The sequence below is a fragment of the Tamandua tetradactyla genome, chromosome 16, assembly GCF_023851605.1.
Source record: "Tamandua tetradactyla isolate mTamTet1 chromosome 16, mTamTet1.pri, whole genome shotgun sequence".
NCBI classification, from domain to species: domain Eukaryota; kingdom Metazoa; phylum Chordata; class Mammalia; order Pilosa; family Myrmecophagidae; genus Tamandua; species Tamandua tetradactyla.
Window position 1 is genome coordinate 33,398,395 of NC_135342.1, and position 27,172 is coordinate 33,425,566.

Consider the following 27,172-nt stretch of genomic DNA (forward strand, 5'->3'; position numbering starts at 1 on the left):
CCCAATTGGGAGGTCACTCTGTCTCCCACCTCCCTCTCGTGTAGGACGGTAAGGCTGAAGGAGCCGAGGCTGCCTCTGCTGTTCCAGGAGATGGGCCGGCCTGGTGCTGGGCAAAGTGGAGGAGCCCAGCCCACCCCCTGTGGAAGGGCCGCCCACCATCACCCTCTCCCAGCCTCCCACCTGGGCAGCCAGCTTGGGAGCCAGCCCCTGACCAGCTGTTCCTCCTGCCCACTCTACAACACACTGACCACACCAGCTCCCCTAGCCCATGGGGCCCAGGCTATGTCCTGAGGCTATTGATGCGTGAGGCCGTGGCTGTGCCTGTGGCCTGGTGGCACTGAACGTGGCCTTGTGTCCCACCATTCTCTGGTGGGTGCTGGTATGTGGCTCTGCGTCCCTGAGGCACAGGGTGGGAACGGACCTAAGTGCGCGTGCGGTGGTCTGCATGGATGTGCATGGCTGCCTGTGTCCATGGGTGTGTGTGTCTTGCACATGGCGTGTTTTGGCTATAGTGGTCAGGATGGGTGTACATCACTGTGTGTGGCTGTCGCTGCAGGTGTGTCTGTGCATGACCCTCTGTGTATGGCACATATGGTCCTCTGGTGGATGGGGTGGAGTTCTGTGTGGGTGTCAGTGTTACGTGTGTCTGTGTGGGCAATGCTGTGACTGTGTGTGGTAGGGCTGAGGGCTCTATGTAGGTGTGCATATAGCTGTGTGTGTGTCAGTGTGTAAATCACTGTAGGTGGGTCTGGGGCTCTGGGTGGGTGTGTCTGCGTGCATCCCTGTGGTGTGTCTGTGCAGGGCATGGCGTGGCGGTGGTGGCCCCCTCGTCCCCGGGGCACCCCTGCTCTGCCCCTGCTTGGGCCCAGGGCCTTGCCCACGGAGGGAGCGGGCGGCCTCTCTCCCGTCCTGGAACATGAATAATACATGTGCACATCTCAGTCCTTGGAAATGCTCTTCTCTGGTGGATAGAGAGAAAAATCATTATTTCTACTTTTATGATTCCCGAGACTCCCAAACGGGGCTATAAATATTATGCCCAGGTGGGTTTTTTTCTTTGGACAGAGTTAAAAGTCCTTTTTTTCTTAAAGGCATCGCTTGTTCAGGAAGCTCTCCCGAGGTCCCTGTTTCTTGGCCCCAGGCTCCAGGGCACGTCCTGAGGCGCCTGGTCCTTCTGTGGAGCACATCCCTCTTCCTTGGGGGTTGTCCTCAGCCTTCCTCCCCGCACCACTTCTGTTCTTGCATGTCCTGCCCCATCATGGAGGCCTCTGGTCTCGTCCTCCCCAGCCCAGAGGCCCCCCCACCTGAGCAGGCCCTGAAGCTAGGACAGCTATAGGCGAAGCCACTGAGCGTCAAGGGGCTGCCTGCCCAGCTGCAGGGCTGGATCCAAGCCAGCCTCCCTGGGCCTCTGCTGGAAGATAGAGGGTCCTTCCCTCAGGGATGGTGGCAGTGGTTGGAGGTGGGGGGTTTGGCTCTGGCCTGTGGCACCAGCCCCTCTGGGGCCTGTCGGGTGAGGCCAGCCATGGACCAACCCCTCTCACACCCGCAGTGGCGAGAACTCCGCTGTGCTGCACTATGGACATGCTGGGTCCCCCAACGACCGCACGATCCGTGACGGGGACATGTGGTAAGTGAGCTGCTGGCGCCCTTGCCCGGCTCCGCTTGGGGGCAGAGAGGTGGGGGTGGATCCCTCGAGGTGGCCCAAGACTGACCGCAGCAAGGCCCAGGCCTCCTCTCAGCACAGTTGTCGGCCCAGGCCGCCTGCCCTGTGCATCGCCCATTCTCCCAGGGTCCAGGGCCTACACCCAGCCAGAAGGCACTAGACGAATACAGCCTGGTCCCCACTGGGCCCTGGTATGGTGGACTCTGAGGAGGGCCTGAATGTCCCCCCAGACCCGTCCCGCTGTCCTCTCTGTTCATCATGCACCACATTCCCCTCTGTGACCTCAGCGTGGAGCAATAAATACCCCAGCGAGCTGACCAGCCTCTGAAACCTGCCAGACTCGGCCATAGGCCCCCTTGACCCTGGCTAAGTCAAGAACCACTCATTCCACTCAACCCCCTACCCAGGGCTGCTGGTAGGGCTTTTGGAACACTGACGTGAAATGACTGAGCAGACGTGGGCAGATGTTGCGGCTTCCCCCCAGCGGTGGGACTGTCCTGTTCACAGTCCCCTGTCACGCAGCACGAACAAGCAGAGCTGTACCCCAGCCTCACCAGCCGCTGCCCTGAGCCTGGGAGGGACCTCTGAGCACCCATAGTATGCCCTGCTGAGGGTGTTAGGGGGAGGCGGGCCTGGTCTCCACCCCTTCCTGAGGGGCATCTCCACCCCCGACCTCATGTCAGCCTGGGCCACACTGGGCTGCAGAGAGGTGGTCAGATGCTGGGCCGTGGGGTTCAGCCACTCACCCACCAGGGCCACCCTGGCTTGGCCGTCATGTGTTTTGCTAGGGTCACAGCCAGCATCCTAGTGGACGCCCCACCCAGTTCCCTAGTGCCTTTTCATCCTGTTGCTGATGTACTGGAACGTGGCTACCTCTGAGCCCTGCTTCCTCCATGGCTCCCTGGTCTTGAGCTGGAGTCCCTGCTCACCTGGCTGCGAGCCAGCCTGCAGCGGGCGGGGGTGAGAGGGCAGCCCACGTCCATGGGAGGGCCATGAACACAAACAGACAGACTAGGACAGATGGATGGCCACTCCAAAGAGATGACCTGTTCCCAGCTGTCACTGCCAAGTACTTGCAGAAACCCACTGTTCTAGTTTGCTAGCTGCAGGAATGCAACACACCAGAGATGGATTGGCTTTTAACAAAAGGGAATTTATTTTGTTAGTTCTTCAGAGGAAAGGCAGCTAACTTTCCACTGAGGTTCTTTCTTACGTGGAAGGCACAGGATGGTCTCTGCTGGTCTTCTCTCCAGGCCCCTGGGTTCCAACAACTTTCCCTGGGGTGACTTCTTTCTGCATCTCCAAAGGCCTGGGCTGAGCTGCGAGTGTTGAGATGAGGAATGCCGAGCTGCTTAACAGTGCTACGTTGCAATCTCCCATTTAAGCACCAGCCAATTAAGTCAAACATCACTCATTGCAGCAGACACACCTCCTAGCTGACTGCAGATGTAATTAGCAACAGATGAGGTTCACGTACCATTGGCTTATGTCCTCAGCAACAAGACTAGGTATGCTCACCTGGCCAAGTTGACAACTGAATCTAACTAACACACCCACCCAGACCCAAGGCCCACCCTCCCCGCAGGGCCCTCTTGCTATGGTCACTCTACTTCCCCGAAGTCAGTAAGTGGGCATGAGGTTCTGGCCCCGGCCACTGTGGGCAGAACCCCGGTCCGGTCCTCTGAAAGGAAACAAAACCACTTTTTCCATCTCTGGGCCAGTCTTCTCATTTGGGAGTGGAGGTAGCATGTGGCAGCAGGAAGGACATACCAGGAACCCCAGTGCTGAGCCGATAACCAGGGCCTACAATGTGGAGTGACACCAGAAGCAGCTTCCCCACCCCCACCCCAAGTGCCTGGCTGTGCTGCAGGCTGCAGGTGGGGCAGAGGCTGGCCGCCCCTGCTCTGTGCTGCCAGGCCAGGCCAGGCGCTTCAGAGCACAGTGCCTCCTGGAGGGTCCAGTGCCCTCCCTGGCCAAGGGCCCAGAGCATGCAGTGACTATGATGGGCCCTCCCCTGTGCCCGGCACCAGGCCTCGTTCTGCAGACATTTTCTCACCTAATCCCAACCCTGATCCCACAAGGTGGGAGTGCTGTCCCCAGCTAACAGGTGAGGTAGCTGAGACTCAAGTTGGTTACCAGGGCCTGGTGCACAGCCTGTGTGTGTGGCCATCTTTGCCCACAAGAATTGGGGGTGGGGGGTGCTAGCTCTCTCTGACTTGGGGTGAAAGAGCAGCAGCTCTCTGGGCTATCGCTGGGCCACTGGTGGCCCCAAAGAGAGACATGTGGGCTCCTCAGAGGCTCTCACCCTTTCTGTCTGGGTGGGAAGGAAGGACTGGGGAGCCCAGTCCCAAGACAGAGCAGAGACCCACCCGCCAGCAGGTTCCTACTGTCCCTGCACCAAGCCCTCAGGCAGTGAGCTCAGCATACCACAGAGAGAGCGGCTCCTTCTCCTCTGTCTACTCCAAAGTATCTGTACCACATCAGAGCTGGTCCCAGTGGTACTCCTGGGTGCCCCTGATGGGGTATGGTACACATTGGGCCCTCACACAGGGTGCTGCAGGTGCAGGGGCCTCAGCCCTCCTGGGCAGTGCCTGGCCCCCATGTCCCCGTCACAGCTGTGGCAAGGAGAGTTGACCAGCTGGAAATACCAAGCCCATTTTGGTGCTTTTGTTTTTCTAGCGCCAACTTTGAAATGTAGCCAGTAGAATAATTATGAGTTTATTATAGCCAATTTATTATGTAGTGTTTAGTACAACATGTTTTGTTGATTACTGCCACTGCCAGATTGCTGGCGGCATTTATAATCCATTGTTTTATTGAAATTGATCCGTTGCGCGCCTCCTGCGTTCGGTAAATAGTAAATCACGCTGTTATCCCAACACAAAAGCCCTGGTACTTTATCAGAAGGTATGGAGCCGAACTACGAGCAGGGTGCCACCACCTTCCTGCAGCTGCGTTCCCCCCCCCCAGCAGTGTGTGTGTTTTGGGACATTTGTCCAGGAGGTGGGCTCTGGTCTTGGTCCTGCAAAGTTCTCCGGTGGTGTTTTAGCATTTAGCAGTGGGCTATTTCAGGGGTAGGAGCTGGTCCAGGGCAGTCAGACCCCAAAGCCATTACTGAAGAAGGTGGGGGGGCTGAGAGGAGACCAGTCCGCCCCATCCCAGATGTGGGTGCCGCCACCCCAATACATACCCAGGGAGCCGGGAGACCCTCCCCCTCCCTGGCTGTGTGGCCTCCTCTCGGCCTCTGTTTCTCCTTCAGTAAATGGGATTCCAACAGCAAGCACATAACCCTGAGGAGGATTCGCTGAAAAATGCAAAACATGGAGCACAGCGCCTGGCACTGCCTGAGTCCCAGCAAGGGCAAGCTGCAGCGATGCTGTTGGCTCCAGAGCTGGGCAGGCCGGGGACTCTCCCCACCTACACTCCAGGCCCCCCCTGCAGTTGATTGTCCAGCCACTGCTGCCCCGTCAAGGGCACAGGCATGCGCCTACCGCACCTGGGTTATTTGGCTGCCTCGTGGGGCTTGCCTCTGCTTTCAGCCCCCAGCCGTCCTCGGTGAGCGGGCCAGGCCTACCGCCCACTCCTCCATCCCCCAGTACCAGGAGCGTCCAGGGCGGTCCGGAGATGGCACTCTCGCTCTCCTTCAGGCGGCGCTTATATCCCCAGAACCAAGGGGAGTATTTTGAGGTCCACACCTCCCACCAGGCCGGCGGCTGCTGGGCCAGACCAGTCCCCGGAGGATGAGGAGCGGCCTCGGTGGGTCCGCACATCTCGGGGCCTCCCATGCCAGCTTACTTCAGCCCCTCAAGGCCGTCTGTGTGTGCCACCAGCCCTCATAGCCCTTGCCTGCTCCTGGAGGAGCCATTCGTTGCCTTTGGTTTTTATTTGTAAGGCAGGCGGGCAGACCTCCTAAAATGGGATTACACATGGACAGCGCATTTGCTGAATTCCCGTCCTTACCGCGCTCGCACAGAGGGCAGTGTCCAAGGAGGTTTGAAGCCCTTCCTACGCGCAAGTCCCCAGCAGATCCCCCCTAACCCTGCCCTTTGCCCCCCCCCCCCCCCCCCCCCCCGCATCGGGTCTCTCCAGAACCACCCTGGGCCCTGGAAAATAGAGCCCCCGCCCGAGTTGAACGGAGGTGCCATGGCCAGCAAGCTTGCCTGTGGGCCACCAGGGGGCACCATCATCCGTGTTTCAGGCTGCTGGATGTACTGCAGCCGGAGTTGGACCTTTTCTTGGGCTAGATTCCAGTCTGAAGCCTGCTGCCCCAGACCCATCGGCAGCCTCACCCCACAGGGCACAGGTTGGGAGGGGAGGTATTTCCAATGGGCTCTGATTTGAAAAACAGCTGGGACATCCCTGCTCACCTGCAGGAAGTGTCCTGAAAGTGACCAGGAAGGGGCCCCCAGGGTGGAGGTTCTGGGGGTCTTCTTAGGACCTCCTTCAGCAGGGTGTGCAAAGATGACCCAGGCCAGGGATTGTCCAACTGCAGACAGGAGGGGCTGGTGGACAGCAAGCCCCACCTTCCCGTGCTGACCACAAGAGGGCAGCATTGTGTGTCCTGAAAGTGGGCTGTCTGGGTGGGCTCAGGGATTGAGGGGGGTGGTGGGGGGTTGGCTCCCAGCCCTGCCCCTCCGGCATGGGAAGGAGGAGAGGCCTGTTCCAGCCCCCATACCCAGTAGCTAGCCAGTGCCTTCTCCCCTGCTCTCCTTCCCTCTTGAGGGACTCGGGCCCCACGGGTCTCCCTATTCAGGAGTGGCCAGCCTGAGGTCCCAGTTCACACATACCTTGCCCTGCTGACCAACGGAGGTGAGAGCCCAGCATACAGCCACCAGAGCCTGGCTTTTCTTTGCCCAGAGCAATACAGCTACCAGGTACACCCCTGGAAAGCCTTTGAAGACACCCTGAGCTCTTGTCAGCACTCTCACTACCTATGCCACATCCCAATCCAGGAACTCAGAATCCTTCTCAACACAGCTGAGAGAGCCAACACCTACAGAGCCCTCTCATCTCCTGTCCCTGATCTGCCCATCCTTTCCACCTATGGATGAGAGGGGTTGTGTCCAGGGCAGGGTCCTTCCCCACCTCTCCACCCTTTTACTGCCACCAGTGTCATTACCAACCAGCTCCTTCCTGCTCCTTCTCTTGGTGAGTTGGTTCCCTGAAAATTCAGCAGATCTGACATGGGCCAGACAGGAATGGAAACTGCTTGGGAAGCTTGCCCTCTCCTCCCTTGCTCCTCCAATCTGGGTCATGAGCAGCAGCCACTGGCTCCGCCCCAGACATACCTCTGTGGGCGATGGGGTGCCCACAGCCCAGCCACAGTCTCAGCAGCCCCCTTGACACACCAAGGACCTGCAGGCTGATATGGGCCAACTGTGCCAGTTCCTGGGTGGCCAGTCAGACTGAGGGCTGCCTTGCATCAGCGCAGTAGCTCCCCAGCGGACCCTCAAGGCCAGGCAGGAAGTGTCCCAGCAGGGGACCTTCACGCTTAATGGCTCGGGAGGCTTTAGAGCACGAGTGGCTCCTGCTGCCAGGCCCAGCCCAGGCTCCTACCCGCCACTGGGCTGTTTCCTCGAGGAACAGGTGATTGTCACCAGCCAGCCCATCCTGAGGGTTTTATGTCTCAAGGACAGACCCTGTCCCTGGAGTCAGAGAGGGCTCTCAGGAGGGCTCAAGCCTTGGTCAGCCATCTGCCCAGACCGGTGGCTGTGGCCTCCAGCTCCCCATCCCCGCCAAAAGCACCCCCTACCCACACCCATAGATCTGCCCAGATTGTAACCAGACACCCTTCACACGCAGTCCAGTTCATTCTTTGTAATTTTGAATGCTTCTCGATCACAGCCCACTCCCTTGAATTCGAGACCCACAGCTTGACAAACAGCTCCAGACAGCCTGGGTGCCAGCAAACATCATGGGACACTGGCTACCAAAAAAGTGACACAAGGCATGTGCTGTGCACGTGACGCCGACTCATGTCCTCCCCCACTGGAGGCCACTGGTCTGACCGGACAAACCCTGGGGTGGGTGTGTTCTCTGTTCCACCCATACCAGGCCACTACCCGGCGTGCGCTTCTGAGCCTGGGCCCACGCTGGGGCTGCTGTTTGCCACATCATCTTTGCAGTAGTGACGATGTTTCTCTCCAGGCTCACAGTGGGTCTGGAGCATGTGGCTGCCCAGTACTTTAAACATCCAGGGTCTAATGGCTCCGGGGCTAGCAGATCCCCAGGAGCTGCTGTGCTGTGACTGCATTGAATGGGGCAGAAGTGACCCCAAAGGCACTGGGGAGAGTCCACTTGGCAGGGCAGCCTGTGGCATTGGGGCAGCCCCAAGGTCCCTGAGTGGTGGCTTTTGCCCTGCCAACTGTGCCTAGAGCTTGGTCCTCAGTGGCAGCTAGCCCACGTGCTCAGGAGACATGAGTGCATTACCTTGTTTGGAGGGGCTGCCTACTGTGACAGGCAAGCTGAAAAGTGGCCCCTGTTCCTTCCTTTCTATCTCCCGCCGAGGTTTGAAAAGAAGCCAGAGTTTCCTGCTGCTCAGAAATTCCCCAGCCTGTCCCGGATGCAGCCTGGGAGGCTGCAGGCTGGGGTGTGAAGTCAGTCCCCTGCACGCACACATAAATGGTGCTCTTGGGTGAGAAGCAGCTAACTGCTCTGCCACATACTCTGCAAGAGATTAAAACTAGGCCACAAACTGAGTACAAAGTGGCCCTTGTATAAACATTGCAGCATTTCCCCCCAACTATTCCCAAGCCTCGCATTGCTGACCAAACTGCCTCTGCCCATGGCTGGCTGGTCCCCACAGTGGGTCTGCAGGAGGAAGGTCTGGGTGGGGTCACGGTGGCAGGTAGCAAAGAAGGGGCCCTTAAGGGGCCCAGGAAAAGCCAACAGAAGATGGACCTCTCCCAACCAGAAATGAGACCCATTGAGCACGTGTGAATACGGGGAGATGTGCAGCGTCCCCCAAATGTCTTGGATTATCACACACATTCACTCAGCCAGAGATGGCAGTGTCTGGGGGGGAGGTCCCCAGGCTGCTGGGAAGGCAGAAGCCAAAGCAAGATCGAATTCTCCATTGTCAGTTTGTGTTCAGAGGACAGATGAAGCAGACCCAGAGGAGGGCTTGGAGGTGATTTATAAAAGAGACGGGTCTCATCCTTGGATGCCGGGGTGGCTTGACTCTGCATTAATTTAGGCATGCAGAAACTCCGAGGGGGATTTTTTTTTTTTTAAGGCAGAAAAAGATAGGGAACTGAGAGCACAAAAATAGACTTCAGCCCCATGCCCAAGAGTCGCGAGGCAGTATGGATAGCCGGCCGGCTGGGTATACACTTCCTTTTCCAGAAAGTGGGTGATTTTAAAACAAAGAAAAACGCAGTTGAAAGTTTAGAATCTGAAAGCTAAAGCCAGCCAGCAGGAAATCCAAGTACCCATCACCTCCCCTTCTTGGTATACTGCAGGGTGGGCAGAAGAACTGGCTTCAGATTTTCCTGTGCTGTACTAGAGGAGTCTTGTTTTTACTCTTCTAGAAGCCTCTAGCACTTAGCACGCGCTCTTCGGTACTTGCTGGGGCTTCCTGGTTTTAAAAATAGTTCAATTTCTGTTTTTCTTTGAGGAAAGCACAGTCCAGTAGAACTTTCTGCCCAGGGTACTGCTCCTAGCCTTCCTCTGGCCTGGTGGCCCCCAGGAATCTGTGTCCCCCAAGTTCCCAGCGTTGTCTTGCCTCTCGGACCCTCTTGCATGTTCTAAATAACAGGCCACCTGCCTTTCCTGGCCCAAGGAAGCCTGGATGAGAATACTCTGCTTCCCCAGGTAAAGCTGGGCTGGGGCTCACGTGGCTCCATTCCTCACGCCTGCCCACGTGCCGACCCCAAGAAGACACAGAACCTGCGGCGGCAGTGGCCGTGGCCCCATTTTAATGGTGGGAAGGTGGGATGGCCAAGTGTCGGGCTGGGACAGGAGGCCACATGGCCAGGCTCTGAGCTGCTTACCCCAGGACCTGCTTTCTGAGCCTCAGTTTCCCTTTCAGTGCAAGGCGTCAGGTGGGCCCCACCCTTCTGGGCAGCTCGATAGGGAGTACCCCCAGCAGGGCTCTCCCTCCAGGCACTGTTGACCCACATTCCCCTAGCATGGGGCCTCCTGGGAAGCGGCTGCTGGGCTGGGGCTGCTCAGGACTGCTGTCTGTTTCTTTGTCCTCTGCTGGCACCACGCTGAGCTGGTCACTCTCTAGGGGCCCAGGCAGGGGCCCCCCCACCCTGAGGTCCTCCCCCACCCTGAGGTCCCCTTCCATGAGAGGTCACCTGAGGTGTTATCTGGTGCTTTTTGCACTTTTGACACAGCTTAGGGTATTTTGCAATCAGAAAAGACAGGAGATTAGAAAGTGCCTGGCCGGGCACTTTGGATTCCAGCAGAGTGTCAGGGGATCCTGCATGTCCGAGGTTCTCCTTTAGAAGAAACAGTTGTTGTGGCCTTGCTGCTGCTCTGGCCTCAGGACAGGACCCAGAGGGAATGGCTGTGGGGCGAGCTGCCCTGTTCAGGGAAGCGCAGCTCAGGCCCGGGCTCAGGTCTCCCGGGGTGTGTGGGCTGCAGAGTGTTCCACGGGAGGCGGGGGGGAACAGCCTGACACTGTACAGAGCTGGGTGCCAGCTGGTCTGTGGGGGCAGCCCCCTGCTTAGCACCACCAGGCTCAGTGGCCACCAGGCCTTGGCCCACGTCTGCCAGCCATGTCTGTCACCGTCAGCTCTGTGACTAGACTGTGACCCATGAAGGGCTGTGGGGGAGGGGTATCTGTCCATTCGCCCCTCCTATCTGGGCCCTTTCCTGTCTCACTGCACCTGAAGCCAGCAAGGGGCCCTTGTGGGCATGGGTGTGGCCCACTCATTCTTCCAGGCTCTGCTGCCATCACAGGGTCCCAGGGGCCAGGCTGAGGGTGCAGCTGGCCTCAGAAAGCACCCTCCTCTGTTCGTTCCCAGCTCCCCTGTCTGCCTCGCCATGGGAGGCTCCAGGAAGGAGGTCCCTTCTGTCCCGAGGCGGGGTGGACTTCTCCACCCCCAGCACAAGGCATTGCCTGACCTCAGGTCCCCTCCTGGGGCTCTGCCGGCAGCACCCCAGTGTCCACCAGGGCGTTGTCAGGCAGCGCGCTTGGCACTGGGGGCAGGGAGCCCACGGTTGGGGGGTCAGTAGTACCCGTGCTCACCTGCCCTCACGCCCCCTCTTCTCGCAGTCTCTTTGATATGGGCGGCGAGTATTACTGCTTTGCTTCTGACATCACGTGCTCCTTTCCTGCCAACGGCAAGTTCACCGCAGACCAGAAGGCCATCTACGAGGCTGTGCTGCGCAGCTGCCGTGCAGTCATGAGCGCCATGAAGCCAGGTGAGGGGGCCCTGCAGGAAGAACCCCTGGGACAGCGAGTTGGGCTGTGCAACAGGGCCTGTAGGAAGCAGGGCCTGCGTTGTGTAGCATCAGCTGCCCCTATCCTGGCTCCCCCTGCCCATTCTTGGCTCAAAAGACAGGGTGGCATCAGGTCCCAGGATGCCCCGGCAGCCCCAGCACTCCAGGAAAGGTAGCTGGCACCAAGCAAGGTCAGCCAGGAATCGAGGCCCTAAGTCCCAGGCAGCCATGGCCCCTCCAGGGGGGCTTGGCCAGCTCTGAACACCAGTGTCTGGTTGGACCCTGGAGCTGGTTCTAGCCCCGCTTGGCTCCTCACTGCTTCTAGCCCCACTTGGCCCCTCACTGGTTCTGTGACCTTGGAACCTTGGACAGAAGCTCTTCCTGTGTAAAATGGTTACAGAGCCTCACACCGGGCCTGTGCAGACTTAGCTGAGCCATATGGCACGCCTCTGATGCCACCCAGCATGTCTCAGCTCCACAGGGCCTTCCATCCCAGCCATGCTGGTGCTGCTGAGTCTGGGCCCAACCCAGGTGGTCCTCTCCCAGCCACTAGCCTTGGCCAGTTCCCCCCCACCCAGGCTTCAGTATCCCACTTACACCCTGCTCTTCCCCTCCGGGTGTCTGCTCCGTTGGTGGTGGGCCATCTCCCACCTATGGCTGCCACCATCCTGTGGGGTGGGTGAGGCGCTGTCCTCCAGGGGAACCGACCATCCCCCCGGCAAGGGATCTGGGAGTCCCAGATCCTCCCCCATCACCACCACACTAGTCAGCTGCGCTCCTCCCTGGTGAAGGTCTGGCCTTCCCTCCACAGTGCTGGGAAGGGTGGATTCAGGGTTCACTGTGGTCCAGCAGCTGCAGGGTCATATCCTGGGCCTGGTATTTGTTTTCTGCCCTTCATTGATAAGTGGCTTTTCTAGCAATAATGGAAGGTTCCCATCCAAATTTTCACCTCTGCTTGGAGAAGAGAATTTAGGGACGTGGACTTACCATGTTCCCGCTTCAGGAACTTACCAGGGCATTCCAAGGCAGCCCCACCCTGGATTCCTTAGAGCTTGAACTAAGGGGAGGCCTCTACGCACCTCCAAGCCTGGCCTTCTGTGGACATTTGGCTCCTGATAGTGTCCTAACATTCTGTTTGATCACCACCACGTGTGCGTCCTTGAATCCAGCCAGGGCTCTTCCTGTCTCCTGAGCCATCCTGCCCAGGGACTTGCCTAAGCAGCCCACACGACCTGGCCCCAGCTGTCCCATGCCATGGCACCCTCCAGTGCTTGCATTGGTTCTCTGTCCTGGGACATAAGCAACAGAGATGGACTCCAGCCAAGTTAGGTCGCTTGGCGCCATCACAGCTTGACAGGAAGTGAGAAAAGCAAGTCTAGTCTGGGCCAGAGCCAAGACAGCCCAGAGGTTTGAGAGGCTGAGGAGAAGGAATGGGGATAAGCCCATGGCCGGACTTATGGGCTCTAGCCACTGCCTTCATCCTGGGCCACTCTCTGAGGGTCAGAGGGAATACCTGATGTTGACCAAAGAGCCTTCAAGAGAGGCGGACAGGTCCCTGGAGGCAGCTCCTGCCTAGCAAACAGCTGACCCTAAGAGACTGTCCAGGCCCAGCTCCGTGTTTCTGTCTCTGCATTCACCAAACAGGCCGGCAGCAGCACACAACGCTGGGGCTGAGGTGCCTGGCCCAGGGCCAGGGCTCTCTCGTTAAATTCTGTGGAGTGGAGGGGTGGCCACTGCTGGGTTGACGAGTCAGAAGTGGAGAGGTGTTCTCTTCAGTGCTTGGAGATGGTTCTGTGCTAGGGGGGCCTTCTGGGGACCCGGCCTTGGCAGCCAGGCTGTGGGTTCCTGTCGTTTTCAGGAGGGCCGTGGTATCAGCCTCCTCCCCCTCTGTGGGACCTTTATAAGCAGCCACTACTAGAACCCCTGTCCCGAGCCCCAGAATCCAGAACCGAGGGCTCAGCATTTCGCTGAACAGTCCCCTGTGGCCCCAGAGCCCATGATGACATCTTACGGGGTAACTGCTATACAAACGCTGGTTTTGAGGGGTCCTCGGCCAGTTGTTTTCAGAAGGCAGAATGTGTACAGGCCTTTTTGGCCCCTGCCCCCCCACCCCACGGCTGCTGCCCCACTGGTCCGAGAGGAGCAGAGTTTAGTGAACAAATGAGGCCCGGGAACTTGATATGCCCCAAAAAGGAGATTAGGAAAGAAAACCTACAAGTAAACAAGCTTCCAGAGGGTGACGGTGGTGGTGCTGCGACCCACCTGGCTTAGAGGCCGCAGATGGGGGCTGCATCTTGTGCTGAGTTGGGTTTGGTGAAGAAAGCAACAGCCACCTGTAAAGTACCTACACAGGGAAATCTCTGGGACACGTCGTGGCGTGAAGGCAGGAAAGTGCAGGGTGCTGCACCCACCGCGGAAAGGAGAGGGCCGGGAGGAGCCTGTCTACTCCGGAAGGGGGCCAGGCAGGGGTCACCGTGAACTGGTTTAACTCAGACCAGGTGAAGGCATGGCCTGTTAACCCGTTCAGGTCAGCATCTGTAAAGCAGTCACCCAAGGGGCGCTGCTGCCTCTTTCTTTACAGCTGGTGTGAGGACTCAGTGCTCAGTTCTGAAGAGTTAAGTACTTTAGACACAGGAAGAGGTTTTGGCCAGTGAATGGACGTGGTGGGGTACTCTTCTGGCATCTATGGGTGCAGCCCCTCAGGCGGAAGCCAGGTGGCCCCTGTGGGGTCAGCAGCTTCTGTGGGGTCAGCAGGGATCCCTGTCACACTTGTCATGGGGCTGGGTCTCTATCTGCCCTGCTACTGTCCCAGGGCGGGTTGTCGTTGTCATCTTTACCCAAGGGGAGACATCTTTAAACATTGTAAGCAATTCTGAGCTGTAGATGTTCAAGAGTTTCAAGCCCAAAGCTAAAAGAAGAGACAGTTTGAAACAGAGCCTTGGTGGCCTGTGAGGGTGGATTGGGCCCCAGAGTTGCCACCAGCACCCCTATCCCCTGAGCCTGTTCACCACTTCCCACATGCCTGCTTGCTGAGGAACATGGAGTGCTCAGCAAGCTCAGGGCCAGCCAGGGAGCATAGAGGTGGCCTCTTGGACCTAAGTCTGCCACTAGGCCAGAAGGGTTAAGGGTTTTCCACAGCCCTGGAGAGAGGGCAGGAGGGGCCGGCCCTTGTGGGGAGCAGGTGGTGAGGTTAGGGACAGGGGCACTGGGGCACAGAGTAAGAGGGCAGTGGGGCCTACAGCCTGTCCGCAGGCGGGGGCTTCGAAGGGCAGTACCTCCCCTGGGGTTCTTTGTCTACCTCAGAGCACCAGGCTCCTAGCCCCTAGTGCTGCTTACCCCTCACCTGGTGCTGAGCCTGGGGGTGACCAGGGCCTGGCCTCATCCCAGACACAGGAAAACCTACTGGGGCCTGGGCAGGGCCTCCCAGGAGGACCCTGGTGGCCTGACCGGCACAGTGGCCCAAGTCAGCAAGCTGAGTTCTGCCCAGGAAGTAGCCAAGCCATGGGTAAGTCCCCAAGTCCAGGTCCCACCGGAAGGGCCCAGTGCTCAGGCCTGACACTCTCCTAGCCACCTGGTTCTGGTGGGGGGTGCTGCCTGCCGTGCCAGCTCTACAGCTGGGCTCTCCTGAGCTGATCTCTGCAGAGCCTGTGGGATGGGCCCTGCCAGTGTTTTTCCCCTGGCAGGGCAGGCAGGCCTGGGCTGGGATCTTCAGGTTTCATGGGAGAACTGGAGCAGAGCCCCCAGTAGTACCTTCCACCTCTCCCACCCGTTCTGCAAGGTGGTTGGTCTGGGTCACGCAGGGCACGCCTCGGGGCAGGGTGGGGGATGGACACGCCCTCTGCCTGGAGAGCCACTCCCGGGACGGCAAGGGGAGGTTGCCTCTCCATAGCAGCCAGGAGGCCCTGGTCAGTTCAGTCCCACGCCCTGTCCCAACAGAAGATCCCGATTTGTGGGTCCAGTTCCCAGGTTAAGACACACAGACCTTTGAGAGGAAGCAAAAAAGTCAGGAAGTTACACCAAGATGGCCAGACGAGAGGGAGAAGTTACTCCTGCACCCACAGGCAGAGGGCTAGGGTTCCTGGCAGCCGGGGAAGGCAGGCCGAGCTCTCAGGTCAGGGGCGCCGGCCCTCAAGGGTCTCCATGAGATGGGCAGGGCATCTGGCCGCTAGGTCGGGGAGGATGCCGTCCTCCTGCCCAGACAGGAGGGGCTGGACTCGAAGCTTGCACGGCCTTCATGGCAGGGCAGGCGGGTAGCCGGCCCACCCATGGGAACCTCCCTGTCTCTGTGGCTGGGTTGTGCTGATGCCCGTGGCCATCCTGGGGGGTGGGCTGTGGGGGAGGGCAGGTCTGGTTGGGAGGGGAGCTACTAGGAAGAGCAGGGCGGGCCCGGGGTGGGGGGGTGCCTGGCACTGGCCACCAACCGGAGGACCCTTCCAGCCACCCCCGTGGCACCCTCTTGGGCCTTTCCATGCTGCCAGCCCTAGTCTCATGGCCTATAAGCAGCCTCACATCCACTTCCCAGCACCCAGACTCAGCCCCTCTCCCACCTCGCCCACTTGTCCACTCGTGTCCCCCTGCTGCAGGTACCACTTTCTCCTGTTCCACCTGCAGCCCCCACATCAAGGGCCTCCCTAAGTGACACCCCCTCCCCTTGGGAGTGCAGACTTGCATTGTGCAGCCCAGGGCACCACTCGTGTTGGGTCTGTGGAAGCAGGCGTGTCGCAGCCTGTGAGTGATGTTTCTGACTTCCATGCACAGCCCGTGTGGTGGCACGTGTGACCCCCAATCCCGTCCGTCCCTGGTCTCAGGCCCCAGCCGCTTGGCAGGGCTGCCCACGGGATGTCAGAAAGGACTGGCTGTCAAGGGGAAGGTGCCCAAGCCCAGAGTGGCTCTGGTACTCTCTTCTGGATAGGGCAACAGGACCTGTGGACCGGGGAGCAGGAGCAAGTCCGAGAGGCCGCCCTGCCCTGAGGGGTTAGCACCGGACCCAGGGCCTCACTCCCCAACCACAGGTGGCACCTGTAGCAGGAGCTAGACAGTGGCAGAGGATAGGGGGGCCAGCATAGGTGAGAACCGGTGTCTACCCTTCTGGCCCAAGAAGCCCCTCTGTGATGTAGAACTTAGAGGAGGGTGGGCAAGCTCCCTGAACCCTGTCAATCCCCCTCGGGGCTCTCGGCCCAGCTCGGATGAAGTGTGGGTGGACAGGGTGTCTTCTGCAGAAGGCAGCCATGCCCACCTCCCCATCAAGGCCTGATGCCAGAGCAGACGGCTACCCCTGCCCTTCTGTAGGCAAGGGGGTCCCCAGAGGTTCTGGCAGCAGTTGGGGTCAGCCCACCCCCGGTGCAGGCTGGGGCAGGACGGAGGCCTGAACCATGGACCACCAGCACAGCCTGCCTGGCAGTCCCCACAGTCTGAACACCGGGACCCCAGCCCTGAGCCTTCCTTCCTGCATCCCCAGGGCTGGCATGTGCACCCTCCCCTGGGGGCCACTGTCCGCTCTGATGAAGCGAGCTCTTTGTCTGGAAGTGTTGGAAGGCTGCAGCACGTGGGGCCCTTTGTTGCCTTCCCAGCTCTGCTTGGGGCCTCCGGAGCCCCCAGAGCCCCCCAAGGCTGTCATACCCTGGGCAGGCAGCCTTCATGCTATGATGGATGCTGTGAGACTCTGAGGGGCCGGCCCAGGCCACAGGCCCAATAGGCTCTAGGCCTGTCCAGAGCGGGTGCTGCCTGGGGGTGCTGAATGGGGGAAATGGATGGGAGGTCCCAGTGAGTCCAGATACAGGCCAATGAGCTAGGGCTGCTCCAGACACGTCCTGGGGCCTGGACACCTAGCTCACATTTCTCCCAGCCCAAAAGTGCCATGAGGCAAATTGTGGGGCGCTAACCCTATGGTCGTCCTGCCCACCTTGGGTCTGATTGCACAAAGGAGCAGGTGGTGAGAACAGGTGCTCCCGAATCCTGGGCCAGTGGAATCACAGTAGTGGCTGCAAGAGAGACCCTTTAGGGAGGTGGGGAGTCCCCACTCACCCCATAGATAATGTCCACCAGGTACAGAGCTGGGCATAGGCCCAGCTGTCTCCAGGGCCATAAGCATGCCTCAGCTGTCCTGTAGCAGAGAAGCACTGGCAGTGCAGGAAGGGGCGGTCGGGGAGGGCTTTCTCGAGAAGGTGCCTCTTCACAGGGGCCTGTGGGAGGAGTGAGGGAACAGTGGGCAGCCAGCACAGGGCCAGGGCAGCTGCTGCATACCCAGGAGTGGGTGCACCATGAAGCCAGAAAGGAAGGCCAGATCAGGGCACTGGGCCAGGACTTGGGGTGGGACTGTGAGGTCTGTTGCAGGGCTCTTTTTGGTCTACCCCATGTACTAAAGAAATGGCCCTGGCATCCATCCAAGGATGGAATGGAGATGAGGCAGTGGCCAGGGCCCAGGGAGCAAGATGGACAGGATCCAGTAGAGGTGGGGGCTCGGAAAGAGGGTCAGGTTCAGGAGACAACCTTCAGGGAAGCCAGGATAAGAGACAGTCCTTGGGCAGGCCACAGTGGCTCAGCAGGCAGAGTTCTCACCTGCCATGCCAGAGACCCAGGTTCGGTTCCCGGTGCCTGTCCATGCGAAAAAAAAGAGAGGCAGTCCTTGCTGCAGGTGGGAGTGCAAGAGGATGGCACCCAGGTCTCAACAGTGACCCCACTGCGGCGTCCCTAGTATGAGTGTGGGAGCCTACGGGCTGCTGAAGTGGGAGGGCTTGGGGTCACAGTGGGCCTCGCACCAGCCTAGCCCAAGGCCTCACAGTCAGGGACCCCTGCCCCGCCTGGCCGTGGGTGTTGTAACCACCATCCGGGCCAGGCGCTGGGGCCAAGTTGCTGGAGGCGTAATCGCTGTCGCAGCCCTAACCACACACAGGCAGAAACAGCCGCTCGCAGCCAAGAGGGCTGTGTGTGCGGCCTTTCCTGAGGGCGCGCGGGCGAGGAAGACTCGAGGCGCCATGGGGGCCGCCTGGGCCTGATGTCGGGCGCCGGGCTGGCCCCTGCGGGGGTCCGCGGACAGGAGGGGGGCTGAGCTGCCACCGCCTGTATGATTTATACCTGGTCCCCTCTGCCGAAACCAGTCCAGGGCTTCAGCCCACAAATGAAATTGCCAGGTCTGAAGTCACGTGACGCCTCCTGGGCTCCCCTTCAGCCACTGGAAGGGGCCCCTGTCCCAGAGAAGGGCAGGGAGAGGTGGAGGTAGAGACGCCTGTTGTGCAGGGTGTGTTTGGGGTCCCTTTAGAGGCTGCGCCTCTGTGCAGGAGCAGGCCTTACATCCAGCTCTGGTGCCCTCTCCGAGAGCCAGGCCTGGGGCAATAGCTGCCAGCCTTGCCCTCAGGACCCTTGATTCAGGTGGGAGACCCAAGAAGCAAATAAGTAGACCTGTCCAGGAGACATCCCAGGCTGAAGAGTGCTCCGAGGGAAATAATGGGGACAGTGGAAAAGTGACTGGGGATGATGGCTTTTCACACAGAAACCCCAAGGATGAGGACAAGGCTTTACAGGTGAAGGCTGGGAGAGACCGGGCATAGGCAGCAGCTAAGGGTCTGCTGTTTTGAGAACAGAAAGGTGGTGGCCTGGTGCCTGGAGGACACTGCGGTGGCAGGGTGGGGGGTCATCGGATGGGCAGGGTTGGGTCTTGAAGAAGGGCAGTAGCCAGGTCTCACGGGCAGGCTGGATCTGTGCCCCAGGAACACAACAGACATTAAATGTTGAGTGCAGGGTCTTATCACAACAAGGAAGAAGTAGTGGTGGCTGCTATTTGGGGCCACTGCCCCCAGCCACCCCATGCAGGCCAGAGACCCTGCAGCCAGTGGCCTGGGTCCACATTGGTGAGCCACATAGCCCGGATTTGCTACCCAGGTCTCCACTGCGGGATTGCCACACCATCAGGGAACCACCCCCACCCCCATGCACCCAGCCAGCCAAGGGTGTCCTGTGCACCCAGGACCACCCCGGTCACAGGCCTGCCGGGCCCTCCCTGAATGCTGCATTGGACCCCAGACCCCAGGCTGCCCCTCTCGGCCCTTAAAGGGTTGGGCGGATAGAACAGGCTATGTTAGGGGCCATATGTAGGAGAAGACTGTAAATAAACTCCATCCCCTGGACTCTAGAGGTCTCTGTGGATAGTCTGGGTATCTTTCCTTCCACAGCCAGGGGGGCTGAGCCCTATCCTGAGGGTGGATAGGTGCCCCCCACCCTCCTCTTGGAAGTCCAAGAAGTCGAGTAAACCTTGCAGCTGCAGCCAGCTCAGGATCCCAGATGTGAGGCCCTAGCCTCTGTCTCTGGCAGAAAGGGACTAAACCGTTGTCTGAGGGGTGTCTGCTTGTCTCCTACTCCTGCTCGCCCACTCCTGCTTGCCCACCTCCACCCCCACCCCAGGTCTTTGTCTGCCCTCTGCTGGCAGGAGGTTTACAGCACCAAGCGTCCACCCAGCCCAAGATCAAACAAGGCCTTGCACCATGAGTAGCCCCCCAGCATGCCCCAGGTAGCTGCCACCGTGATGATGGAGTGGGGAGGCCCCTTGGGGTAGACTGCCAGAAAGGCTACCCCAGCGTACACAGCAACTTGGGGCCCCATGCCTCCAATCAGCATGTGTGATCCTCATGGGATGGCAGAAAGCTGGGAGGAACCCCCTCAAAGAGCGGCTGCAGTGGGGACCCCACGGAGCCTGGTGGGCAGGGCCAGATCACTCACAAGTGACGGTTGAGGCTTCTAGAGGGCACCCTATGCTGCAGCCCCCAGGGCCTCAGGGACGAGGCAGAGCTGGAGGCTGCCTTTGAGCTCAGGCCCTTGCACCCCAGAGTGCCTTTGTGGCCCCAGAAGCTCTGCAGAGGTTCTCCCTGTGTTGGGAAGTTCTCTCTTATGACCTTTGCCCCAGAAACATGGTGTAAAGATGCATCTGATTAGCAGGCTGGGGCTTGGCTGTCTGGGAGAACACGGGGTCATTGAGGAGGTGGGGCCACAGACCACTGCCAGCCAGCTGCACCTTCACCCCAGAAACCTTTGTTCCCCACAAGCAGCTCATAGGGTGATTCAGCCACAGTCTGGTATGCAGAGGTACCCCCAGCCCCTGCTTCCCCTTTGCCCCACAAAAGACAAGGCCTGAGGCTCTGAGTCAGGACCTGGGCTCACCAAGTCTGCCCCACTGCCACTGTTGGGGGGCACTTGCTTTTCTCCTCGGGCTACCCAGGGATCAGGCTGGTCTGGGATGTTTTCGGTGGGCTAGAGAGTGGATCTGGGCTGAGCCCCTGTGTAGAACAGGCATTTGAGTGCCACTGGCCATGGGTGACAGAAGCCCACCCCTAGGGGCAGAACATAATGAGAGGAAGGGGTGCTAGCTTTGCTTGTGAGAGGTCTGCACAGAGGACCGTCCTGGGCCATGTCAACCCTGGCCACTGGGGTACCCATGCCCTTCATCTCAAATCCTCCCCTCAGCCAGGGCTTCACATGTTCCCAGCTCCTGCCCTGGAAGCCTTGGCTGGGCCACCAGTTTCCTCAGCTCACCACAGCCCCCCTCTGAGCCACAGGTGTCTGGTGGCCTGACATGCACCGCCTGGCTGACCGCATCCACCTGGAGGAGCTGACCCGCATCGGCGTCCTAAGTGGCAGTGTAGACGCCATGGCCCAGGCCCACCTGGGAGCCGTGTTCATGCCCCACGGGCTTGGCCACTTCTTGGGCATTGACGTGCACGACGTGGGTGGCTACCCTGAGGTCAGTGTGGACATGTCAACCTGGGGGCTGCCACTGAGCCTGGCCCTTCCCAGGATGGGGCGGGCACTGGGAGACAGTGGGGGAGCTTGGGGTGAGGGGTGTGGGACAGGCAGGCTGGCACTCCATGGTGAAGACACGCTGAAGAGGGAAGAATCTTCTCGGCACCACCCACTGCTCCTTCTCCTCCATACCCATTAGAAGTTCCTGGCCCAGGCCTGGTTCAAGGCAGGGATGGACCAGTGAGTGCCTCTTCTGTGGCTGCCTCCACAGACTTGGCCTCAGAGACAGGTTTTCTGTGAGTGCTGTACCCTGGACATGCTGGGTGCATCACCTGCCCTGAGGGTGGTGGATGGTCAGGACACAGAGCAGGGGAAGCCCTGCGGCCAGGTGGGGGGGTGGGGCTGGGACTGCACCCCTCACATCGTGCATCTGTGCTTCCATCATACGGGGTGATGGGAACTGGTAATTTACCCTGGTCCCCCCAGGAACAGCTCACCCCCTGGGCCAGCAGACCCCTGCGGCCTCTTGGTGTCTCAGTAGGGTAGAGAGGTGAAAGGGCAGCTTGTGGGGACATCTCCAGGCAAGGCCTCCTCTGCTCCTCCTGGCTGGCTGCTTGGGGAAAGGCCCGCCCAGAGGGCACTTGAGACCCTTCAGCAGGCCCTCACAGGCAGGTGGCTGCAGCCTCTCCTCCCCGTGGGTGGGGGTGAGCGCGTCCCCACTACCTGGCCTGCTGCCCACGGTGCAGGGGGTGGATTGCGCAATGGGTTCACGCCCTGGGGCCCCACTGCCGGTTGGCCAAGACTAGGCTTGGCTCGCTGGCTGCAGGGTATTTTGAAAGCACTAGGAACAATTTTGGGGGGAAAAAAATTGCTCAAGAGAAGCATTATTATTCAATTATTTTTTCCTCAAGTGTAAACAGTTAAATTTGGAGAAACAAAATCAGTTTTAATTTCCTAATTTCTCTCCCTCACATTGTGTGCAGGGAGCCAAGAGCAGGGCCTTCCAGACATTGTTAACTGAGGCTCATTCTTCATTAGTCGCCACAGCACTTTTTTTCCACCAGAGAAAATTGGCAGCGAACTGTTTTCATCTTTTCCAGTAAGCAACCCTTTGTGCTCAGAGTCTATTCTTCTGACAGATAAACACTGGAAAAAATATGGCTTTTCCTATAGAAAAAAAGTCATTTGTTTTATTTCAGGCCTACATCTGGGTCTCCTCTGCTCTGAACCCAGTCAAGTTGAGGCCTCAACGAGCCCTCACCCCAGCAGAGGCCAGCAGGGGTACAGCATGGGCAGGTGCCCACCCAGGGCTCAAGTTTCTGGGTCGGGGGCTCAGGCCCAGCCTCTTCTTTCGTGGGGTCTGCTTTCCACACAGCCCAGCGCTGGCTTTAGGACTGGCCCCCCAGGCATACTGGGCCTGTGCCCTGCTCCTTGTGGGCCCCAGGGGTCCTCCCATTCTCCCCCACCCCCATTTGAGTGGTGGCCTTGGAATTTCCTGGGGGTTAGGGGCACGTCCCCACATGCTTCAGCAGAGCTGCTTGCCCTGCCTCATTGACACATCCAGTATTTGCCTCAGCCAGGCATCCCTGGCTTTGACAACAAAATCAGTTTTAACTTCCTAATATCTCTCCCTGGAGAGAGAGGGACAGGGATGAAGGTGAGGGGCAGAGAGGGGCACTGAAGGGTAGACATGTCCTGGAACGGAGATCCTGGGCCCCAGCTCTGACAAGTCCTTCCAACCCCACAGATACCTCTCACTTGAGCCCAGGGGCTGCTGTTCCAGACAGGCCCTCTGGGCTGTGGCCAACACTGCCGTCCAACCTCCCCTGCCTGCTCCTCCAGGCCAGGGGCCCAGGAAACAAGGTAGTGGTACCAGGCACCATACTGTCCATATCAAGAGCCAGGCCCAGGCAGACCTATGACCATGGGGTCCCTTCCTCCCTACCCTCCTGGCCTGGCCCACAGCATGGACTCACAGCCACATTGCCTTCCCCTGCTGTGCCCAGCCTTGAAGGCTGAGTGGCCTGTTTCTGGTTACCTTACATGAACCACTAATTGAAGTCTGATGTTCTTGGCCCCAAAACAGTCAGAAATGACAACTCTAGCTCCAGCAGCTGGATTTCCTTGGGGGAGCCTCAAGCAGTACAGTGCAAGCTCGGATTCTGACCAGAAAGCAAGCTTGCTGCCCATTTGCTCAGGGGCCCTCAGAATGGTTACTACCAGGACCTGGGGAAGGCAGGGCCACTTGCAAGTCCAAGGACACCACCAGCCCTTCCAGCCTCGGGCAGCCTAAGGGCTGTGTCTACGCTAGTGGACAGGTCCAGGCTGAGTATGCATGCTTGGGGGGACAGGGCCGTGTCCCTGTAGCCCATTTCTTCTGCAGGGCTGGGTGTTCCCAGGATCAGCTGCAGGGCTCAGAGCACGGAAGGGGGACACAGCCCTGAGGGAAAGGACCCAGGCTGTGCTGGAACGCCTCTTCTCTGGGAGCCATGCTTTTAGGCTGTGCCCCTAGCATGCATGTACATCTCCACACAGACATGCCTGTGCTGGTGCTGACAGACCCATCCCAATGACAGCACCTGTTGCTCCTCGAAGGCGTCATAGAAAACCTGGGATTTGGCCCAGGGGAGCTGGGCCCAGCACTTCTGGGGCCAGTTTTCACTTGATTCTGCTTGGAAGGAAAAATGCAGCCCATTATAGGCTATTCTGGCTTCACTGGATTTGCTTATACTGGACCCCCAGCCAGCCCTGTAGGCTGGCCTCGGCAGCAGGCCCTGGGACACACCAGTGTATGGGTGCATGTCAGTGTCCACTGGCCTCCTGTCGGCAGTTCTCTGGGTCACAGTGGTCAGGAACACTTGAAATCTGGGGGTATGTGTGGAGAACAGAGGACTTATCAGAAGTGCCTGTGGCATAGCCCAGCAAGGACAAGTCTGGGCCTAAGATGCCTGGGGTCAGGAGGCCTTACCCCAGCTCAGTGAGCCCCCAAGGTAGACTCCCACCCCAGGGTCAGGAAGCTTAACTTGTAGGTTCTCTCTTGCCCATCTGTCTCCTGTGTGAGGCAGTGGCCCTGGCCTGGAGCCTCTGGCCCTCTCTGGTCTTATGGCTAGCAGAGTAGTCACTTGGGCCTCCCTCGTTTCCTGCCCCCAGGGTGTGGAGCGCATTGATGAGCCCGGACTGCGGAGCCTTCGCACTGCCCGGCACTTGAAGCCTGGCATGGTGCTCACTGTGGAGCCGGGCATTTACTTCATCGACCACCTCCTGGATGAGGCTCTGGCGGACCCGGCCCGCGCCTGCTTCTTTAATCGTGAGGTCCTCCAGCGCTTTCGCGGCTTTGGTGGGGTGAGTGCCAGGGAGCCCAGCATTCTTGCTCCCAGAATACTTACGCAATGCTCTGCCTGCTTGTTACCCCTTTGTGCCAAGTGAGAGAAGGGACAGTCTTCACCTTCTCACCAGAATGACCTGGTCTGCCCGTTTTCATGGTCTGTGATGGGCCAGAAAGATGCTGACCCCTCAACAGGAAGAAAAGAGGCTCCACAAAACCCCTACCTACTCCCAGGGCTCCCATCCACCTAACAAGGTGCAAGGGCAAGAACAGGGTGGGTAGGTGACATGGGTAGATGGCCCCATGGGAGGAGCCCTCCTCCCAGTGGTGGTCCTGAGGCCTTAAGGCCAGCCTTTTCTGTCACTGGGAAGCACTGACACTCCCCAGAGTTTCTCCCGTCAGCAGTGGGGGTCAGGCTGGGAGGTCGGGTCAGACCCTCTGGTGGGTGTGGCATCTGTAATGAGTGTCTGTTTACTGGTCCAAAACAGGTCCGAATCGAGGAGGATGTTGCAGTGACTGACAGTGGCATGGAGCTGCTGACCTGCGTGCCCCGCACCATAGAGGAAATCGAAGCGTGCATGGCAGGCCGTGACAAGACCTTTACCCCCTTCTCTGGCCCGAAGTAGAGCTAGCCAGGAGTGCCCAGCAGGACTGGGGCCTGGCCTTGCAACCTCTCTTGATGAGGGTCAGCTGCTGATTGCTGGCCCTTCAGCAGTGCGAGACGGTGCTCAGAAATCCTGGCTTCAAAATCTGATTCTGCCACACAGGGTTGTTCCTGAAGGGAAAGCTCTTTTTCATTACTGTTCTATAAGATCACTTTGCTTAAATAACAACTTTTAAAACTGATTGAAAATGATCCTCTTTTTGAAGCAACTAAGACATGTTTTCCTCTCATTTGTCTTCCTTTTCTCAGGAGAGGTACATTTCCAGGATTTTCTTTTAACAATCAATATGCAGAATGGAATTTGCAATAAAAGGCTTCCTAAAATGGCTTTTTCTGCACAGCCTCCTCCTATATCCATCCCTCTGAATGCTTAGGCATGGCTGTGAGGACCGGAAGAAAATGATGTCAACACAGGCTTTTGCCTCAGATAGGCCTGGTGGGACAGGGGCAGAGCCCTCTCCCTGGAGCCTGCTTTGAGCCCCTGGTATCTTGCTGGGCTTTGGTGATCCCCATACCTCTGGTTGCAGTGCTTCCCAAGCCTAACAGACATCAGACCACTGGGACCCACTCTCTAAAACTGATGCCCAAGGAGTGCCTATTTCATGGGCGCTTCTAGGTGCTCCTGATGCACATTTGAGAACTACCCACAGGCAAGGTGCTAGGGAAACACCCCGACCAAGCTTTGCTCTGTTGGTGTCAGTGTAGCCTGAGGCATGGCTACAGGGAGAACCTGCTTAGCCCAGGCACTCCGGCCAGGCATACCAGCTGAGGTGGCCTTCACTGTGCCTTGCTTTGCACACATTAACAAGTGAACCAGTCGAGGCTTTTTTGATCCTGCCATCAAAGCTAGATTTCTAAAGGGGAACAGAACTATGTGGTGCTTAACATCAGTTTAGAGTTATTTAAAACTTGAGACTTGTAAAGATGCATTGCTCTTGATTTCCTTTTCATACGGGACCCACTGGCAAAGCCAGCATGTGTCTGGGAGACACTGGGGCCAAAGGCAGCATCATGGCCAAATTGAGTTTCTCCTTCTGTGCTTGCCTACACAATCTGTCCTCTTTAAGGGTAGACCCTCTGACCACGTTCCCTTCTGCAGCAGTGAGCCATCAAGGCCCCAGTGAGCCTGGTCCTTGCCAATCACAGAAGGAGAATAACCTTCCCTATTTCCGCTTGTCCAGCCTCCCACAGCCCAATGGCTGTTCCCACCCCTGGAGCCAGCTTTTACAAGTCTGTGTACATGCCGGGTTTGTCTTCTCACAGCACTCTCAGCCAGGAGTTGCCAAGCTAAGGTGAAAAGCAAGTGAAAAGAAAGGGTGGCAGAGGTAACAGACTGGGATGGGGCAGAAAACCTCTGTAGCCCATGCTAGAGAGATTGCAAGAAGTCACTGAAGAGTTTAATGCAAAATAATTTCTTCCTCTGGTAATAACACAAAAGTACTTTTAATGTGGCCAACTCACCGTGTCTTACTTGCTTCTTAGCATTAGAACATCCACTTTGCAGGGCTTCCAGCTAGTATACAGATACATTTCCCAAGTTATCTGTGACACTAAGCAGTTTGAGTAACAATGTCTTTCTGAGGTTCAAGAAAACTGTGATAATCAGTTTCAGCCTCCTATCCACTCCAGAGATAAAAGCAATCAAAATTAGGTTAGAACTAAATGGACAGTTTAGTTCTTTTTTAAAAAAGAAAGAAAAAAAGGCAAGTGTGTCACATCCTTCTCTCCTCTTCAAATATTTCATACCAAAACTGCACATGCCACATAAACATTTCCTCTGTTTATCAAACAAGTAGATGAAAAAGCACAAGAAGATCATTCTGAATAATTATGTGCTCTTCATCCAAAAGGGGCTGGGAGCACAGATGTGATTCTGGTTTAACCCAGGTCAGTAGATCGAAGGGCATTCTTTGAAAGTGCAAGTCTGTCTCCTCCAACCACTACAGAAAGTTATAGAGCTTCAGAGACGTATCAGAGACCTTTCCAAAAAGCTGAACAGCTACCTGAAATCTCCAGTGGAAGAAGGGTCTTCCAATAGCCTGGGAGGATCGAACTATTCATTTTGAGCATCCACCATGTACCAGTGTGGTATACAAACAAGCTCTGTAGCCTGTAGTTTTCAAAGAGAGGTTTCACTTTAAACAAGCATAAATATAGTCATCTCAAAGCTTGCAAAGTGCCATGAAGGAAAAGAACAGGACTTGAGACAGGAAGGGTTGTAAAGGAAAAGCAAGAGGAGATAAAGCCTGCCAGACACAAAGAGCTGTCCCAAGGTCTCAGAATAAAAAGCTTGGAAAACCCGTGTCCAAAGCAAAGTGATATAGGAGGGAAGATGGAGGGAAAGTAATTTGGCAAGATCAAATGGAGAGAAATCCTAAGGAGTCTAGGTTTAATCTTGTGT

At 58.0% G+C, this 27,172-nt stretch overlaps 1 protein-coding gene across 2 annotated transcripts in view; it reads left to right on the plus strand.

The window, feature by feature from the left end:
* Positions 1 to 25,097, plus strand: part of PEPD (peptidase D) — a 131,989-nt gene extending 106,892 nt beyond the window's left edge. For both annotated transcript variants that reach the window (XM_077132228.1, XM_077132229.1), the window contains 5 exons: positions 1,550 to 1,627; positions 10,887 to 11,035; positions 20,599 to 20,783; positions 23,933 to 24,124; positions 24,596 to 25,097. In XM_077132228.1, coding sequence (XP_076988343.1) covers positions 1,550 to 1,627; positions 10,887 to 11,035; positions 20,599 to 20,783; positions 23,933 to 24,124; positions 24,596 to 24,733 — 742 coding nt within the window. In that variant the 3' untranslated portion in view covers positions 24,734 to 25,097. The remainder of the gene's footprint in view (positions 1 to 1,549; positions 1,628 to 10,886; positions 11,036 to 20,598; positions 20,784 to 23,932; positions 24,125 to 24,595) is intronic.
* Positions 25,098 to 27,172: the final 2,075 nt, after the last annotated feature.